Source organism: Citrus sinensis, chromosome 8 (assembly GCF_022201045.2).
Source record: "Citrus sinensis cultivar Valencia sweet orange chromosome 8, DVS_A1.0, whole genome shotgun sequence".
Lineage (NCBI taxonomy): Eukaryota > Viridiplantae > Streptophyta > Magnoliopsida > Sapindales > Rutaceae > Citrus > Citrus sinensis.
Window position 1 is genome coordinate 20,412,213 of NC_068563.1, and position 17,289 is coordinate 20,429,501.

The 17,289-nt window shown below is 34.8% G+C and overlaps 2 protein-coding genes across 7 annotated transcripts; one reads left to right on the forward strand and one right to left on the reverse strand.

Moving 5' to 3' along the window:
• Nucleotides 1–2,638: 2,638 nt before the first annotated feature.
• On the reverse strand, nt 2,639–10,564 carry LOC102625696 (uncharacterized). 6 transcript variants are annotated; one of them, XM_052432257.1, is made up of 13 exons: nt 10,210–10,563; nt 9,409–9,620; nt 9,056–9,136; nt 8,776–8,888; nt 7,647–7,964; nt 6,926–7,036; nt 6,606–6,696; nt 6,163–6,231; nt 5,910–5,987; nt 4,372–4,461; nt 3,791–3,841; nt 3,034–3,267; nt 2,639–2,931 (listed from the first exon to the last, which is right to left on the reverse strand). In XM_052432257.1, exons 4-13 carry the CDS (start codon nt 8,862–8,864, stop codon nt 2,791–2,793), a joined length of 1,272 nt encoding a protein of 423 aa, XP_052288217.1. In that variant the 5' UTR covers nt 8,865–8,888; nt 9,056–9,136; nt 9,409–9,620; nt 10,210–10,563; the 3' UTR covers nt 2,639–2,790. The 6 variants fall into 6 exon arrangements, with proteins under 6 accessions (XP_052288217.1, XP_052288216.1, XP_052288215.1 ...); XM_052432256.1 differs by having other exon boundaries at nt 9,033–9,136; XM_052432255.1 differs by having other exon boundaries at nt 9,012–9,136.
• Nucleotides 10,565–15,694: 5,130 nt separating this feature from the next.
• LOC127899387 (uncharacterized) lies at nt 15,695–16,857 on the forward strand. Its single transcript, XM_052432752.1, has 2 exons — nt 15,695–16,427; nt 16,520–16,857. Exons 1-2 carry the CDS (start codon nt 15,695–15,697, stop codon nt 16,855–16,857), a joined length of 1,071 nt encoding a protein of 356 aa, XP_052288712.1.
• Nucleotides 16,858–17,289: the final 432 nt, after the last annotated feature.

Here is a 17,289-nt window from a genome sequence, read left to right on the forward strand (position 1 = left end):
TCCTTTTCCACACATCCACATCATTACTGAATATGGAAAAAAAAAATTCTATTACTCTATAAAAATAAAAAGAATTAATTTAACCCATATTACAATAACTCATGAAAACACCATCAAAATTTCTTTGAAACTTCATTATTTGAAATAAAATAATGATAAGTTGAGAAACATACCAGAACAATATTAACTCAACTTGCTTCCGAAATTTATTTTGAGCTTTACCAACACTCTTCTTTGATCATTATTGTCTCTCAAGTTAGCTCATAGTGCAATTAAAGAGTATACTTATACAAATATGAAATTACAATTATTTTTTAAACTAAAATCTAGGGTTATAAGACTTTCATGGTGCTAAAATATGAGTCAAGGGCACCAAAATAGAGATAATTGTAAAAAGATTGCTTGAGATAGAAGTTTTTCACCTTTTTCAGGAGTGTTTGTTTGGTAGAATTAGATAAAAATCATTTTCAGTTATGTCAGCTTTTATTTATTTATTTTTAATTTTTTCTTTAGTGAAAAATCATATTTTACCTTTTATGAATTACTAATAAACGACATTAAACTAATGGTGGATAACAAACCGATGTTTTGGACTATTGTTTAAAGAGTGAGACTATTGATACCCCTCCAAATATCTCTTAAAACCCCTTTAATTATTTTACACTTTTAACCTTTATTAAAATTAAATAATACGACAATTTTTAATTAAACTCCCACTCAAAAATAAAAAATTTCTTTCCCCTTAAAAAAAATATAACATTTTAGAAATTAAAAATGTTGTTTTTTTTTTCTAATTTTTAGGTGAGAAATTTACTATCGGTGGCTGCAATGAAGAGAAGAAACCCCAATTGTTTTAATGGAAGAAATCCATTGTTGAAATAGGATTTAATAATAAAAATTAGAGAATAGGGTTTACACTAATAAAATTTGATTAAGGGTATTTTTTCCATTGATGGAGGTGTTAAAAGAATTTTATAGTTTTTTAAAATATTTTAATGGGGTTAATAAAGAAAAGGGGTGTTAAGAGATATTTAAATGGGTGCCAATACTCCCACTCTTGTTTAAAAAATAAGGATGAATTGTGCTATTGCATAGAACCCTAGGATGAAAAGGTTTTTTTTTTCTCCCAATTATAAATTAGAGTTGAATAAGTCAAATTTAAATATGATTTAGATTATTTAAATTGAATTAAATTGTCAGACATATGGATGACTAATTCAAATTATATAATTTAAAATTAGTCATCCGGCTGATTTAATTATGGATTAGAGTTTGATAAGTCGAAATGTGATTTGGATTATTTAAATTGATTTAAATTGTGAGATACATGGGTGACTAATTCAAATTAGATAAGTAAATTAGGTTGACTAATTCAAATTGAATTAGGAAAATGATTATACAGGGTGTCTCTATATAAAAGAAATATACAAAGCCTTGAAGGCACAACTACTATCTCTACTTCTCTGGCATATTTTCTTCATCAATTTTTTCCTTATTGTTTTAAACTATTATGCATGCAGTGCAACATCACAATAATGTCATTAAATCCTGGAGTGAATTCACTTTATTTTTTTTCCTTTTTGCATTGGAAAATCTTCCTTGGAGGAGTATAAATTAGTGTTCAGGATAGTGCTTCACACAACCTGACAAAATTATGTTTGCTGGTCCAGTAACAACTTCTAGGTTACTGGAAAAAACTTTCTAGTTTGTGGGTATAAGTTCTGCATTGCTGGGTACAATTATATAAGTTATGTAACTATGTTGCAATTCTCAAGCTGTTGTTTATAATTGTTGTAATACTAATTGAAGTCACTATTTCCAGCTGATTTTAGAATTCTATTAAGCAATATTAACTCATCTTTCCAACAATATAAAGACCAATTATATGAGTTTTGATTATTACTTCAAATAAAGTACGCAAACTGGTTACCTATGATCTTTGATTACCGACAATAATACTTCTAAGATTTGTGATTTAGTAAAATATGTATGGTAATAGATCATAAATCTCAGTAGTATTTCATTAGTGACTAAGCATGGTTAAGTAAGAAATATTCGCAACATAAGATTTTGCAGAGATTTATGCTGACGGAGGATTATTTCGAAATTCATAATTATTAATTCAAATTGCATTTGGATCCAAAATTTTTCCAATATTATACTAGACATCCAAAGGAATCTCACATCCAAAGGAATCTTGTGAAAGTTGATTCAACAAAATCCGATAAGAATTCAATTTACGATGATTTTTTTAACTCAAGTCTGTTCCATTGAAAATTTCTAGTTTCAGCACAACACCATACTAGACTTCTTCAAAAGTTACGAAATTTGAAGAATTGCTTCCTATGCTATAAACCTCTAGTATATTTCTGAATTTTATGGTTAAAGGAAAAATTATTTTAAACGTTTGAGATCAGTCAGGTCATAATAGAAAACTGTTGGACAAAATTCTTGAGGTCCAAAATGAAAATTGTTTTCAATAGTTTTAGATGGAATCAAACTAGGAAAATTTTATTATTGACAACCTAGTCTTTTACATTAAACAACTTTGATTTCAGTGGGACTCATTTAATAATAACATGAAAAGTTAATTAGGCGTAAGTGTAGAAAATTATAGATTTCAACAGGAGCGGAAACAAAAGAGAAACTTTGTCAATTTTATAGTTTCAAAAATTGGAATTAAGCCAAGAGGTACGGAGTTTACACACTCCACAGGGAATTCATCATCGTAAAGCCCAAAATAGATTACGACTCATGAAACAGCAATGTTATACGGCCAAGTCATATCTATCAAGGCTCGCTATGGTAGCCTACTAGATAATCCCACAGGGAAGACCTGTCTGGGCATGACCTTTTCAGCATTCTCGTCATGTCTCCCACTCCCGCTCGTAGCTTCTCTTGAATATCAATACCTTGATACTCAGGAATTTGCTGATGGACATAAAACAATGTGTAAACATCCGACTTTAAGGGTGAACTGGAACCCATTCGAATGATTCACTTAAGAACATTTTGAGGCATTAAATATATTACCTTTGTTAACCATAACATGTAAGCAGCAGAATGTATTGCTTGTGCTTCCTCAAAGTTGGCATCGGCAATAGTAGTGGAACAGGAATGTACAAGGCACAACTCATGATCCATCAAGCTATCAATGTCAATATCTACACTGGCTTTTGGCTTTGATTGGCAAGAAACGGCAAGGAGATGAGTTGCCATATGTTTTATCAAATACATGGAAAGAAAACGGCGGTGAAGCCACAGAGCCTGTGAAAATAATATATCAAATGAAGATTTTAGGCATCAGGAGGATAGTGAGATGCTACAAGTCTAAAGCTGAGGTTTATAAAACAACAGGAGGATCTTCTTCCAGAATAGGTTATGGGATTCAATAATGTAACCGTCCACAGTAACAAGAAAACAATAATAATGCATTATTCCAATAGTTCTAAATTTTACATAAATATCTGCGAAGCACTACTTTGGAGCCAATTGTTTCCTCAGAAAACTAGTTTTTATATGTTTATATATCCCATCTGAAGAACAAATCACAGTTATAAAGCTGCAACATGCAAAGACTACAGTCGTATATAAGTTCTGAATCTTATTCTCAGTTTATGTACCAATACCAGACACTAAAACATTGATAAGAGCTTATAGCTACAGCAATTTATAAAAAATGCGAAATCTTCAAATCAATTATGAAGTTGGCAGTTGGAAAAATCCTGCAACCCTACTTCCTCCTTTATGAGAAGAGGGGAAGAATAGATAGAAAGCCAATGTGTCGTACCTCTCTCCCTATATATCGCTTTATCAGAGACTCATTCCAATCAAGCTCTTCCTGTCAGAACCCAATAGTCAAGAGATTAAACAAACTGAGTTTGAACATGCAGGGCACTAGCATTATTAACATAAACTTTAACAAAAAAATTGGTTGAGAAATTGATAAAGAGAATGATCTTTTTCTTGGCTTCACTAGAACAACCATAGAGAAGAATATAAATACCAGACTCACTTCCTATTCAAGGAGTTTACAGTAAACCGATATGATGATTGTACAGAGAACATTAGGATTTACAGAAGCTTGGTGCATTAATATTTTCCATTATCATCTGTGGTCACTAGAGAATGATTTTACCATATGAAATTGTAAAGAAAATTGATATTATTACTTTTAGAAGCTCAGGTTAGAACACTCAGTACAATGGTAACGAAATTGAGGATATAGATCTTGTAAAGGTATCAGCTATAAACAATATATAACAACTACGCCACCATACATAACAGATGCACACACATTATTTGACTTGCTTGCTGAAATGGAAAACAGATCAGTAATGCTTATTGAACAGTTATAACAAGTCACTTTACCTTCCAGATTTGATAGGTTTCCACAAAGTAACCAGAAGAATTATTGTCTTGAGTGTAGCAAAAGCCCTCTAAGTTCCTAAGCATCAACCTCTGCAAATCAATGAAAGTCAGATTGTAAAGATATGGAAGCTTCTATCACGTGACTCGTGCCCAAACAAATCCACATTGGATTCTTATGCCTCACTTTTGCGCATTTATGTTTGATAAGTGCTTAATTTAACATCAATTTTTATTACTTTCGTAGCGGTTATTTAATATTTTCATAAACTTCTTGAATCTTCGTCATTCTTTTATTTTTTGTAGGAGTTTATGACACAAAAAAAACAAACAAGAGCTGAAAAGCAACAAATTGGTGTGAAAAATAGCTAGATTGCGGCTTCATGGATTTAATTGCTTTTTGGACAAATCTTTGGGCTATATTCACTTTATTGGGCTATATTAGACATGTACTAAGGATGAGGACCAAATTTGGGCCAAAAAGATTGATTCTTGAAGGGCTGGTTAGGTCTCTTATTTGGGTCTGCAATAAAAACGGATATTGGAGGTATTTTAACACATGCACCTAGTTCTTTGTGTCACAAACCTATTCTTATTAAGGAAAAGGAGGTAAAAAATGAGTTTCACCAGCCCTACGAGGACTATGACAGCAGCTCGCAATAAGTTAGATGCTCCAAAAAGAGAAAAAACTTGGAGCATCAATTCCAAATGTGAGAAGATTGCAAGGAAGAGAGGAGCAGGCGAATTGCAGAGAAGACTTGGCTGCTATAGCAGAAAATCTAAAATTGCAGAAAATAGTTTTAAAAAAGGTTTAAATATGATGCAAAATATAGTTAAAAGGAATCATTCTCAGAACTTATTCCCCAAATTCTCTAATTTTATTTTACATATCAAATCAAACCCCCCAAACTTTGTGTGGTGTTTGTTAATGTGTTCTTAGTGGATCTGGAAAGTTAGTCAATTTCAGTAAATTTAAATATGTTTTAATTTATCGTTCCTGGTCGGCTTGTGCGTTTCGTGTGTTCTTGGTCTTAATAACTTATTAATGAGGAACAATCCTTTACAGGAATGAGCCTTGCTTGCTACAATACTCAATAATAATTTAAGACAATGATTTAAGCAATATGCTTTTAAGCGACATCAATGTTACTCATGTATATCCCACATTTAAGGAATTTTGTCTTATAGATGGAACATATGTCTCAGATCAGGCTTTAATCCTCACTAGAAAATGTAACAGGAACTATAATGGTTTATGTCCGATTTCTCACATAGGAACTGAGTTTTGTCGTAAATAAATGTGCTGTATACTGCAGTTGAGGAGGATGACTTGGCATGCAATTGGGGGAATATAAATTCAGAGGTTGATATTTTGTCTGAGTAAAAATAATTTTAAACCAAAGCCATGGTAACTAAAAGTTCATGCCAATGCTACATGAATGTTATTATAAATTGGTCTTTAATCACGTATGCTGTAAACTGTTTATTCTCTTAGCATGCATCTCATAATTTAATATCAGATTCATAAGAGAAAAACTCACTCTACGATAATGAAAGCAAGAATTATCAGCAACGTGCAACCCAGACCAATTTCTTGATTTCTTCAACTCATCTAGCACCTGAAGGAACAACAAATTTAGTAAAAATGCAAAAAATGTAACACAGATTTAATAACTAAGAGAGAGTGAAATTTTGAGAACATAACAACTCGTATACAACTATCTATTACATGAATCTGAAATGAATTTGAGGAATTGCAAATAGCCCAGAAATAGTACCACAACAAAATTTAACCTGTTCTCTGGTCATGAAGGAAACCAACCAACAACGATGATTCCATGCACGGTAGTTCATTTTTGATCTCTGAAAAAGGTAAATTTTGAATTAGAGTACAGGCTAGTTTATTACCAGACACTTTCTCCCTCATTATCTTAGTATAGTGAATAAATTGGCAATAGGGCTGTACCAAACATCCCTAAAGAGGAAATAGGGTTGTGACAAACAACATACACTAATTCTATTTAATTTGGCAAAGTACTTAGAAACAAATTTAACGGGAAAACTGCAATCTACTAAGCCATTGATATTAAAATTGATGTCAACTCTCTAAATCAGCATTCAATAATAATGAAAAACTTATTAAAATGCAACAAATGTGAAAATGGAATATTTTCTTCTTGAAAAGTTAATAAACCTTCATAACATAATACTATCCAGTTCCTGAACTGAATTTAAACCTCAGCAATTTTTTCCACAAGCTCAGATTCTCTCTCTATTATCCATTGCAGAGTTGAACAATTTCTAGAGATCATATTGATCACCCATCGCCTGAAAATAATAGATTCATGTGTAAGAATGACTTTTCCATCATATAATTCAATATTCGCCTGGAAAATTCTAGATGTCAAAGAGATGAAGGAAAAAACACACAACTTAGAACTAGAAAGTTCTGCACTGTGCATTCCTCTCCAAATCACCAGGCCTTACGGCACAACATGACACTTATATCAAAGTCTGAATGCAAAGAAATAAATAAGAACAATTTCAAAAACGTCACCTGTGGCTCCAAGCTTGTTCACTTTTAGGAGAATACGATAGAACAAGAGCTGACAAGTGAAGTTCATCCATTAATATTGGCAGGAGCCGCTTGTTTGACACAATTAGCTTCCTGTGCAACAGTAGACAGAACTAGGTGTCATGATCAAAGCTGACAAACTGAACACAAAATATAAAAATCATGTCATAAGAAATTCTCTGACTGTCACCCCACCAGTCTTTGGTTGCATATTATGAGGTCCACTTCTCGTTAACAAAAATGAACTATATAATGTCAGCAATTGGGTGAATCACATCTCATTTTATGTTGGAAATGATTTAGATTATACATAATGGAGCAACAAAAGGAAAAGGAAGTACATGCAACAACTATGAATCTTGAAAAATATGGAGCTTTAATGACTATATCATTAACCTAAGTGTAAACAATACTACTATCAGAAAATATTTATGTTTTTCTCTTGAAGTGACTATTTGCAATTATGAGATAGAATATGTCAATTAGAGCATAAGTGATGAAATGTAAGAATAAACCACCGTTTCTCAAGCATTCCCCACCCACCCACAACACCCCAAAAAGAAAATCATAAAATAAAAATAAAAGGTACAGAAAGGTAAAGGAAATAGCCAACTATACACGGAAGAACCTGGAATCACCCATAAAATAAAAATAAAAGGCACAGAAAGGTAAAGAAAATAGCCAAATATGCACAGGGAAGAACCTGGAATTCCATGCGGTGGCAAAGTCACAGCTTAGCAACAAAAGTGCCTTGCTATGAATCATAACTTCAATTGCCAGAGTGTCATCCTGAGATTTACCAGAAAAGTTGCCAGGTGTTTTATATTGCCTAAGCGCAGAGATAAATGCATGTTTAGCCGCCTTATACACTGGAATAAGAATTTGCGTTGAAATGCCCAACTTATGATCTCTGATCCAAAAACTAGTACTTTCATGGTCCCTATCCTCTGAACTGAGAGAATCACCTATCTCTTCTTTCAATGTGGCAAACTGGGATGGGTGAATGAATCCTACTTCATCACTACATTTGATATAAAGCCAACATATTAAAATCATGCTGACAAAAATGAAAACACTAGAACCAAAATGCACGAGAAACTATTCAAACAAAATTCATGATAAGCATGCAAGAGCGAAAAGTAAGAAATATGAAAGAAATGACCACATTAGTGTAGCACAGACATAATAATAAAGGACTAGTAAACTACAAACTACTTGAATAGATGAACAAGCAAGCGGCACTCTATCAGCTCCTTATATGTTCTCGTTCTGCCATAGTGTCATAATCAGTAAAAACATATCCAATTAAAAGTTATAATTTTCTATACTACCAATGGGGTGCAAATGTTTAATCTGATTTAAAATACAGTTCTAATCCGTTCCTAGCAGCCACAGAAGCCAGAATTATTCTACACAACATGAACTATCCATACCATCCCATCCATAAAAATTATTTTTATAAACTAATCCGTACAAACTAGCATCGTATAAAATGAGTGGAAAAGTGGGAAAGCGAAAAATGCACTTTTTGTTATCATTTATTCCTTTCACTTATCCATTTTAGTTTTTCAAAAATATCATGCCATGTCAATTTGTACAGACAAGTGTGTAAAAAAGATTATTTGTATGCAAAGCATTGGTAAACCAAAACATTTAATATCCTACCAATACTATTAACAATGGATATTGCATTACAAGGCAAATGAAAGAAGAAGAATAATTTTTTTTTTTTTTTGGTTTCAATTTCCTCCACTGTCCCAGCAACCAAACAGAAATAGATCATTAAATTAGCTTATTCAGCAATCGTTATATTAAGTGATTATATTACTTACATAAGGGGATCAAGGTCCAGAATACGTTCCAATTGCGCCAGGAGATTCAAAGCTTCTGCTTCAGTATACGAGTTTTCCCTCGTACTCATGTTTCAGAAAATAGTATGCTTTGGCTGCCAAGAGAAAGGAAGAGAGATTTTAGCCAAGTGATAACAACAACAGCAACAACAGCAGCAATAATAATAATAATAATAGTATTAGTAGTAGTAATAATAATAATAATGGAAAATTTTTACATGCAATTGAAGAAATATAACTCTAAGCCTGGGTAATATGATACATGTAGCCTCAGGCAGGGATGACAAAAACCGGGTCCAGTTCCAGTCTCCCTGCAACCGGTGAATATTTGCTTTCCTGCAAGCTAAAAAAGGAGGATGATGGGATAAACCCAAATGAGGACCAGGAAACCCAGGTTTTAAACTTGGAAAAGAAGTAGCTCTGATTTTCTCCCATTTTCCATGTGAATAAACTAATATGCTTGCTCCGCAATTCTCAATTCACAAAATGAATTTCCAATACCAAAGCAACCAATCAACTTAAAATAGCCTCAAAAGTGCCAACTTTCAATTTCAATACCATTATACAGAGGAATTGAAAAACAAAAAATTCAAAAATATAAAGTTTGAAACTCACAATAAGTCAGAAAGCCAAGCGTCTTTCGGTCATGGGTAGCTTCAGCTCGAGCTGTGATGGAAAGTAGATTCAGTGTCTTGCAGTGTGTTCAATGGGAAGGGGAAAAGCCGCCAAGCTTCGTGTGGTCTCCCGCTGTGCTACAGCAGTAGCGCCGGCGAAATGGTTTGGATTTTATTTTATGGTCTGGGGAATAAGGTGCGGCTCTGTAAAGACTGAAAAACGTTTAGTAGTTAGATTCTTTTAGTGGGATGGGCAGTTTATGGTTCGTTCAGTTCCGAACCAAAACCAATGGGTTCCAAAAACTTGAACCGAAGCCGAACTGAACCGAAATATTTCAGTTCAGTTCATTCATTTCTAAAATTCGTTTCAGTTTCGGTTTCGGTTTCGGTTTCGGTGTGATTCAGCATTCTTGGTTTGGAATTTATTTGGAATTCATTTCTAAATTTTAGATATGTTGATGTTACCCAATAATCTTGTTTAATTAGTTGTTGGAATTAATCTTCAAACTTAAGAATCAATTATTTCCGATATAATAAGAAAGAAATCTTCGAAAACCACCAACTAGAGTACAACAAAATAGTGTTGAAAATCTCTAATGCTCAATGAATCATAAATTTAAACTTTATTATATGTTTTACAAAATAAACAAAATTTTTGAAAGCCACCAACTTAAAATTGGAAAACTTCAAAAATTGTCTACAGAGGGTGAAGACGAAAAAGCGTTATTTTATGTAATATTCATTCTCAAAGCACAATCAAATAAATTGAAAAAAGAACGAAGTCAACAAGACAACAACTCACTGTCTCCGACTCTTCGACGCGATGGCAACGGCTGAACGAGGCTGCAACAGCAACAGCTGGCGCCTGGCGACGAGGTAGCTGAATCACAATCACGATCTGCCGTCTGTTGTCTGCCGCGAGCTAATAAAAAATATCGAATCACGATTGCCTACGGTGGATGGTGCGTGATGACAGTGAGATTAAGAGAGTGAGACGCTGAGACGAGAGGGTGAGACAATGAGAGACCGTGAGAGTGAGATGGTGACCGGAGACGGAGAGAGTCACAGTAAGCGTGAGACAGAGGGGCCTACTTCTGTGCTGTGTTTAGTTTTACCGTTTTAGGGGAATTAGGGATCTACTGATTTAGGTGTCGTTTGTTTTTTTGTCTGAAATCTGAATTAGTCTGAATTCTGAATAGGTCTGAATGTCTGAATCTGAATAATATGTTTATTTTTTCGTCTGAATCTCAAAAAATAAGTATTAAGTTGTTTGCTTTTTTCAACTTAAAAAGCTGAAAATATGTACTTTTACATTTGTATTCTTATTAAATTTGAATGTCAAATAAATAATATATTAAATACCACAATATTTTAACATTTATAAGTAAAACTATACTCAAGTGAATACATAATTATTTTAGAATTTTAATATATAAAATACCATAAATTTCAAATTTTATCATATATAATATAAGAAAGAAAAAATATGGATATTTTTATGTGGGATAAATATCTATAAGTGAGTTTTGAGATAGACATGAAAAATAAATTATAAAACAGGGATATTTTTGACATTAGCAAGTAATTGACTTAATTCAGGTTTCTCCATTAAGTAAAAAGCTAAAAAAATTAGCTTATTTTATTAAGTCAAAATTATCTAAAAAGTCTCATTAAGTTATAAAAACAAACACCTCTAATTAACTTAATTAATTAAGTTAAGTCACTTTAAGTCATTAAGTTAAAAAACAAACGCCACCTTAGTTTCAGCTGGTTTTTCTTTTTTCTTTTTTTAAAATTAAAATTTATGAACCGATCAGTTTGTGTGTCCGGTTCGGTTTTAAAATTGAACGGAACAAAAACCATTCGATTCATAAAAATACGTCTTGAGTTTTTTAGCGATAGCAATAAACTCCCGATCTGGCCGGCATCCGCAAAATCCAAAAACTCCCGATCCAGATTTATTAAAAAATGCAGATTTAAATCCTAAGGTTTAAAATCTGTTGAATCCAAATTCGAAGTTGAATGTGTAAGTATATTTGGAAAATCAGATATTTGAATATGTATTATTTTATAATTAATTAATTAATTAAATTAAAATTTAATTTAAAAATATATAAGTTAAACTATTTATTTAATATGTATAAACATAATTAACTCTATAATGTTCATTAACTTTGAAAAATATGTTAAAAAACTAAAAATAAATAAATAATAATTAGAGAATATTGTAATGAATCTGTTTAACTTAGATTTTTTTTTAATGTTTGATTTATGTTGTGAAATTTTTGTTTGCAGATTTATGGTGGTGTTGTATGTTATTTATGTTGAATTGATGTTGAATTGTTGAATTATAATTGAATTTTAATTGATATTATTCGGTAAATTATTGGATTTATATTTATATTTAAATTTATTACTATGCGGATCCAGATATCTGGAAAATCCGCCCACAATCCATGTAGATATTATACGCATTTAAATCCGCATATTTTTTTATGAATCCAAATGCAAATTCATATCCAAATGCACTTACAATTGGATTCAAATTCAAATTTTGTTATCCTTAGAGTTTTTACCTATTAAACGTAGTCGAATTGTTGAATTATATGAGGGCACTATCAAAAGCAGAAAAAACCAGAATAAATCGCGGAAGAGACAAATGGAATAGGAGGGGGGGAGCAGCAAAATCATGGCTTCACGGAGCAAGAGAGCCAAAGAAGAAGTCAGCCACATCAGAATGGCCCGGATCCAGATGAAAACGAATTCGGGTCAAATAAACCAAATCCGGGTGAGAAGGAAAGCCAAACAGAAAAGACAGGTGAGCAATTAATGCAAATGCTGCTGGAACCAAGGAAGCAGTATGACACTATGCAGAAGCAACCCAATATAGCTACTGCTGCAAACATAGCTGACAGCCTAAGTGGCTATGGGAAACAGAGAGAAGAAGCGGGAAACGAAAATTGGGAGGGAGCCAATTTGAGAGTGGCGGCAACTTTAGAATCAAACACAATTTCTAGTCAAAGCCCCAGGCAAAAGGAGGTGGTAGATGAGAGGCGGGGAACAAAAAATGCTGGGCCCAAACGAAGAAAATGGAAACTTCAGGCTAGGAATGTAATTAAAAAAGGGCAAACAGAATATGGGCCAATTAGAGGAAAAAGGCGGGGGGGGGGGGGGGGGGGGAATCACCAAAGCCAAGCCCAAAATATAAAAAGACCAGAATTCAAAGCCCCCACAAACTTCCTTTAGCCAAAGCCAACATTTACAATCGGCTTCCACACAAACACAAGCTTCACTAGGAGGGTCTGGAAGAAGTGGAAAAGGAACAAACCCACCATGCAGCAATTCAATCGGCGGAGGCTGTGGAGCAGCCCCGCCAACAGCCATGAAAATCTTGAGCTGGAACGTCCGGGGACTGGGGAATGACCGGACGTTCATAGCCCTAAAAAAATTCCTCAATTTGTACAGGCCTCAGTTGATTTTCTTGTGTGAAACAAAACTGTCGACTGTATGTATGGAAAATGTTGGCAAAAAGCTAAAGATGGAAAATTGTTTTGCAGTGAGCAGTAAAGGAAAGTGCAGGGGTTTAGCTATGCTATGGAATTCGGAAACAAATGTGAATATTTCCGCATTTAGCAGCCACCACATTGATGCAGAGATAGTAACTGAAAATGGAGACCAGATGAGATGTACTGGGATATACGGTCATCCAGAAACAAACCAAAAGAAACACACGTGGACTCTTCTAAGAAGGCTAGCAGGTTTGTCATCATCCCCTTGGCTTTGTTTCGGTGATTTTAACAAAATAATGCACTTGAATGAGAAAAATGGAGGGAATGATAGGGAGCCTAGTATGATCATTGACTTTAGAGAAGCTGTTGAGGATTGCCATCTTAGAGATGTGGGATATAATGGTTACCCATTCACTTGGTCCAATAGGAGGTCTGGAATCCACTTCATTGAGGAACGGTTGGACAGATTTTTTTTCAGCAAAGACTGGTCAAATCTCTTCCAAGACCAAGCTGCAACTAATCTAGTTACATGGTGTTCTGATCACAACCCAGTATTGATGGCCGTTAAAAGCAAAGATGAGGAAGGGCATTATAAGAGGAAATGCTTCTCTCGAACTCACTACGAGGATTTTTGGAGCTCTTATGATGAGTGCCGAGAAATTATTGAGGAGAATTGGGCTAAGCATAGGAAGTGGGAGGGGGCTGATGTAGTTCAGCTCTTTAAGCTTGTTAGCAAAGTTTCTCTTGCTGGTCTCATTCACTGGAGCAAGAGGACTTTTGGAGATAATAAAAAGAAGCTTGAAGAGCTGGTCAACAGAATCAAGGATATTCAGCAACACAAACGGATGGGTGAAAGTATTGAAGATTTGAGAAGCATTGAAAGACAGATCCATCATCTCTTACTGGATGAAGAGACTTATTGGAAGCAGAGGTCCAAGGCAGATTGGCTTACAGAGGGAGATAAAAACACGAAATTTTTCCATCACAAAGCCTCATCTATAAAGAGGAAAAATAAAATATGGGGAATAGAAGATGCTCACGGCAATTGGATCAAAGAGTCTGGAGAAATTGCTAATCAATTTTGTGAGTATTTTGCAGCCTTATTCTCAACTTCCAGCCCCACCAAAGATCAGATGGAAGAAGCCCTGAGAGGATTAAAGCCCAAAGTGTCACTAGAAATGAACGCATACATTAGTCAGCCATACACAGAGGAGGAGATTACAGAAGCGTTGGCCCAAATGTGTCCAACTAAGGCTCCTGGACCTGATGGGTTACCTGCCGCTTTTTATCAGAAGCATTGGAAATCTGTAAAGGAAGGAGTCATATCTACATGCCTTCACATCCTCAATAACACAAGTACAATTGCTCCTTTAAACCACACCTATATAGCTCTAATCCCTAAGTGTACCAAGCCTAGGAAAGTGTCCGAATTCAGACCAATAAGCCTTTGCAATGTAATCTATAGAATCATTGCCAAAACAGTGGCTACAAGATTGAAAACTATTTTGCATAATGTCATTGATGCTTCTCAAAGTGCTTTCATTCCCAACAGATTGATAACTGACAATATCATAGTTGGGTATGAATGCCTTCATAAGATTAGACATAGCAAAGGGAAAAAAGAAAGGGATTGGTAGCTTTGAAGTTAGACATAAGTAGAGCTTATGAGAGGGTGGAATATGAGTTTTTAAGGATGACTATGGGTAGATTAGGATTTGAGGAGAATGTTGTTAATATGATAATGAAGTGCATTACCTCTGCAACTTTTTCTGTAATCATCAATGGAGTCCCTCAGGGGATGATCACCCCTCAAAAGGGCTTGAGACAAGGCTGCCCGCTATCCTCATACTTGTTTATAATTTGTGCTGAAGCGTTTTCAAATTTGTTGATACAAGCTGAGAGGAAAAAACAAATTCAGGGGCTGAGATTTGGACAACAAATATCCATTTCTCATCTTTTATTTGCAGATGACAGCTTGATTTTCTCACAAGCTTCAATCAAAGACTGCCAGCATTTAAAGAACATTTTTTAGTGCTATGCCACAGCCTCTGGACAAATCTTCAATTATGACAAATCTTACATGTTTTTTAGTGGAAATGTTCCAACAAAGCAAGCCGAAGATATTAAAAGAATTTTCCAGCTCAATGTTGTGCCAAGACACGAGAAATATTTGGGACTGCCATCTATGATCGAGAGAAAGAAAAAGACTTTTTTCAACGAATCAAATTGAAAATTCAGAGCAAGATATCTAGCTGGCAGCAAAAGCTCTTCTCGAGTGGGGGTAAAGAAGTCTTGATCAAAGCTGTGGCACAAGCTGTTCTAGCTTATGCTATGAGTGTCTTAAGATTCCAGTGGGGCTCTGTGATGACATTCAAAGAAATATTGCTGGTTTTTGGTGGAGCAAGAAGAAAGACAAGAAAGGCATTTCCTGGACAAGATGGGAGGAAATGAGTAGAGCCAAGATCAGAAGAGGGATGGGGTTCAGAGACATATCAAGCTTTAACCAAGCATTAGTTGCGAAACAAAGCTGGAGACTAATTCAAAATCCTGAATCCTTAGCAGCTAGAGTATTGAAGGCAAGGTATTTCCCTAGGACTGAGTTTCTTAGAGCCTCTATAGGGTCAAATCCATCCTATATCTGGAGGAGTAAAATGTGGGGAAGGCAGGTCATTCACAATGGACATATGATGGAGAATTGGAAATAGGGAGAAAATATCAGTGTTCAGAGGCAACTGGATCCCAAGACCATCAACATTCAAGCCACTCTCCAGAATTAAAATGCCTATAGATGCCACTGTTTCAATGCTGGTAGATAACAAAAATAATTGGAAGACAGGCCTGATTCAGCAGAACATTGTGAAGGATGATGCCGAAGCCATTCTAAGCATTCCCTTGCCTAGGAGACAAAGTGAAGATGAAGTTATATGGCATTACGATAAAAGAGGGAAATATATAGTGAAGAGTGGATACCAAGTGGCTCTAAAGTTAAAATTTCCAAACTCTCCTACTTGCTCTAACAGTAGTAGTAGTAACTGGAATATCATCTGGAAGCTCACTCTCCCTGCTAAAATCAAGATTTTCATTTGGAGGGCAGTAAAAAATCTACTGCCCACAGCTGAAAATTTGTGGAAGCGAAAGATTATTCATGAAGCCTACTGTAAACGTTGTGGCAATCGAGTGGAAAACACCTTACATGCCCTGATTACTTGTAAAGCTGCAAAGAAAGTTTGGCAACTCTCACCTCTGGCTAGTTCTTTTCAGGAAATGGGAAATACTGATATCTTGGGAGACTTAATGAGGGTGCAGCAGAAGCTAAGTAGAGTCGATATGGAAATGCTGATGACTATTCTCTGGGTGATCTGGTATGACAGAAACAAACTGGTCTTTGAAGATTTGAAGTTAGATCCAAGACTATCAATGGCCAAAGCTGAAGCAATTAATGAGGCCTTCAGAAGAACTCAGTTCCTAGAGATTACGAATGGAGGAAAATTGCAGAAGCTAAAGCAAATAGGTTGGCCTCCCCCCCCCCCCCCCCCCCCCAGGGATGGCTAAAGCTCAATGTTGATGCAGCTACTGATTCAAAAAAGAGTTGCGCTGGATTAGGTGCAATAATCAGAGACTCCTCTGGAAAATGCATGGCTGCAGGCATAAAAGCTGTTAAATTCAGCGGAGGGGTATCAATAGTGGAGGCAGAATCAGCTGAATGGGGAGTGCAAATAGCTCAACAGATGGGTATGCAATCAATAATTCTAGAAACAGATTCTCAAGAAGTAGCAGACCTGATAAACGATAGAGAGAGAAACTTAACAGAGATTTGCTGGACTATCTCGGAAATTCAGAGTTTAAAGAAAACCTTCAGTTCTTTTGAAACAAAATATGTGCCCAGAGCCTGTAATATTAGTGCTCATCTTTTAGCTAAAGTTGCTTTGGCAAAGTTGTAATCTTTTGTCTGGGTGGAAAATTTCCCACCAGAGATTAGACATGTATTCACCTAGTTGAAGTAATGAAAGTTTTAGTTTCCTTTCAAAAAAAAAAATTTGGTTCGAAAGACCGAATCGAATGATGTTTCTAGACTAGTGTTATTAGTACCCTTTACATCCTTAAAAACCCCCCTTGAAAGGGTATTTTGAAAATGCATGCTAATTTCGCGATAAAAATGATGGGTGAGATTATTATTATTTTTTAAACGGGGATTTTTTTAAATTTATGAAAAGTTATGTCCATTTTTTTAAATTTAAATTACTTAAATGTAAAAAAATCTTTAAAAAATTATAAAGCTCAAACTTGGGCAAAAGCATGACCCAACCCAAAATTTAAACGATCAGATTATCGGTTTGGGCCTTTTATTTATGTAATTGGTCCGGCTCGGGCTT

Excerpts from the sequence above, each read along its gene's own strand:
- LOC102625696 (XM_052432257.1), bottom strand. The coding sequence starts at position 8,864 with ATGAGTACGAGGGAAAACTCGTATACTGAAGCAGAAGCTTTGAATCTC. Across the intron at positions 7,037-7,646 it reads GCCACCGCATGGAATTCCAG|GAAGCTAATTGTGTCAAACA; the intron begins GTTCTTCCCTGT and ends ACTGTTGCACAG. Across the intron at positions 4,462-5,909 it reads CTTGCTTTCATTATCGTAGA|AGGTTGATGCTTAGGAACTT; the intron begins GTGAGTTTTTCT and ends ATTGATTTGCAG.
- LOC127899387 (XM_052432752.1), top strand. The coding sequence starts at position 15,695 with ATGCCTATAGATGCCACTGTTTCAATGCTGGTAGATAACAAAAATAAT. Across the intron at positions 16,428-16,519 it reads GCAGAAGCTAAAGCAAATAG|GTGCAATAATCAGAGACTCC; the intron begins GTTGGCCTCCCC and ends GCGCTGGATTAG.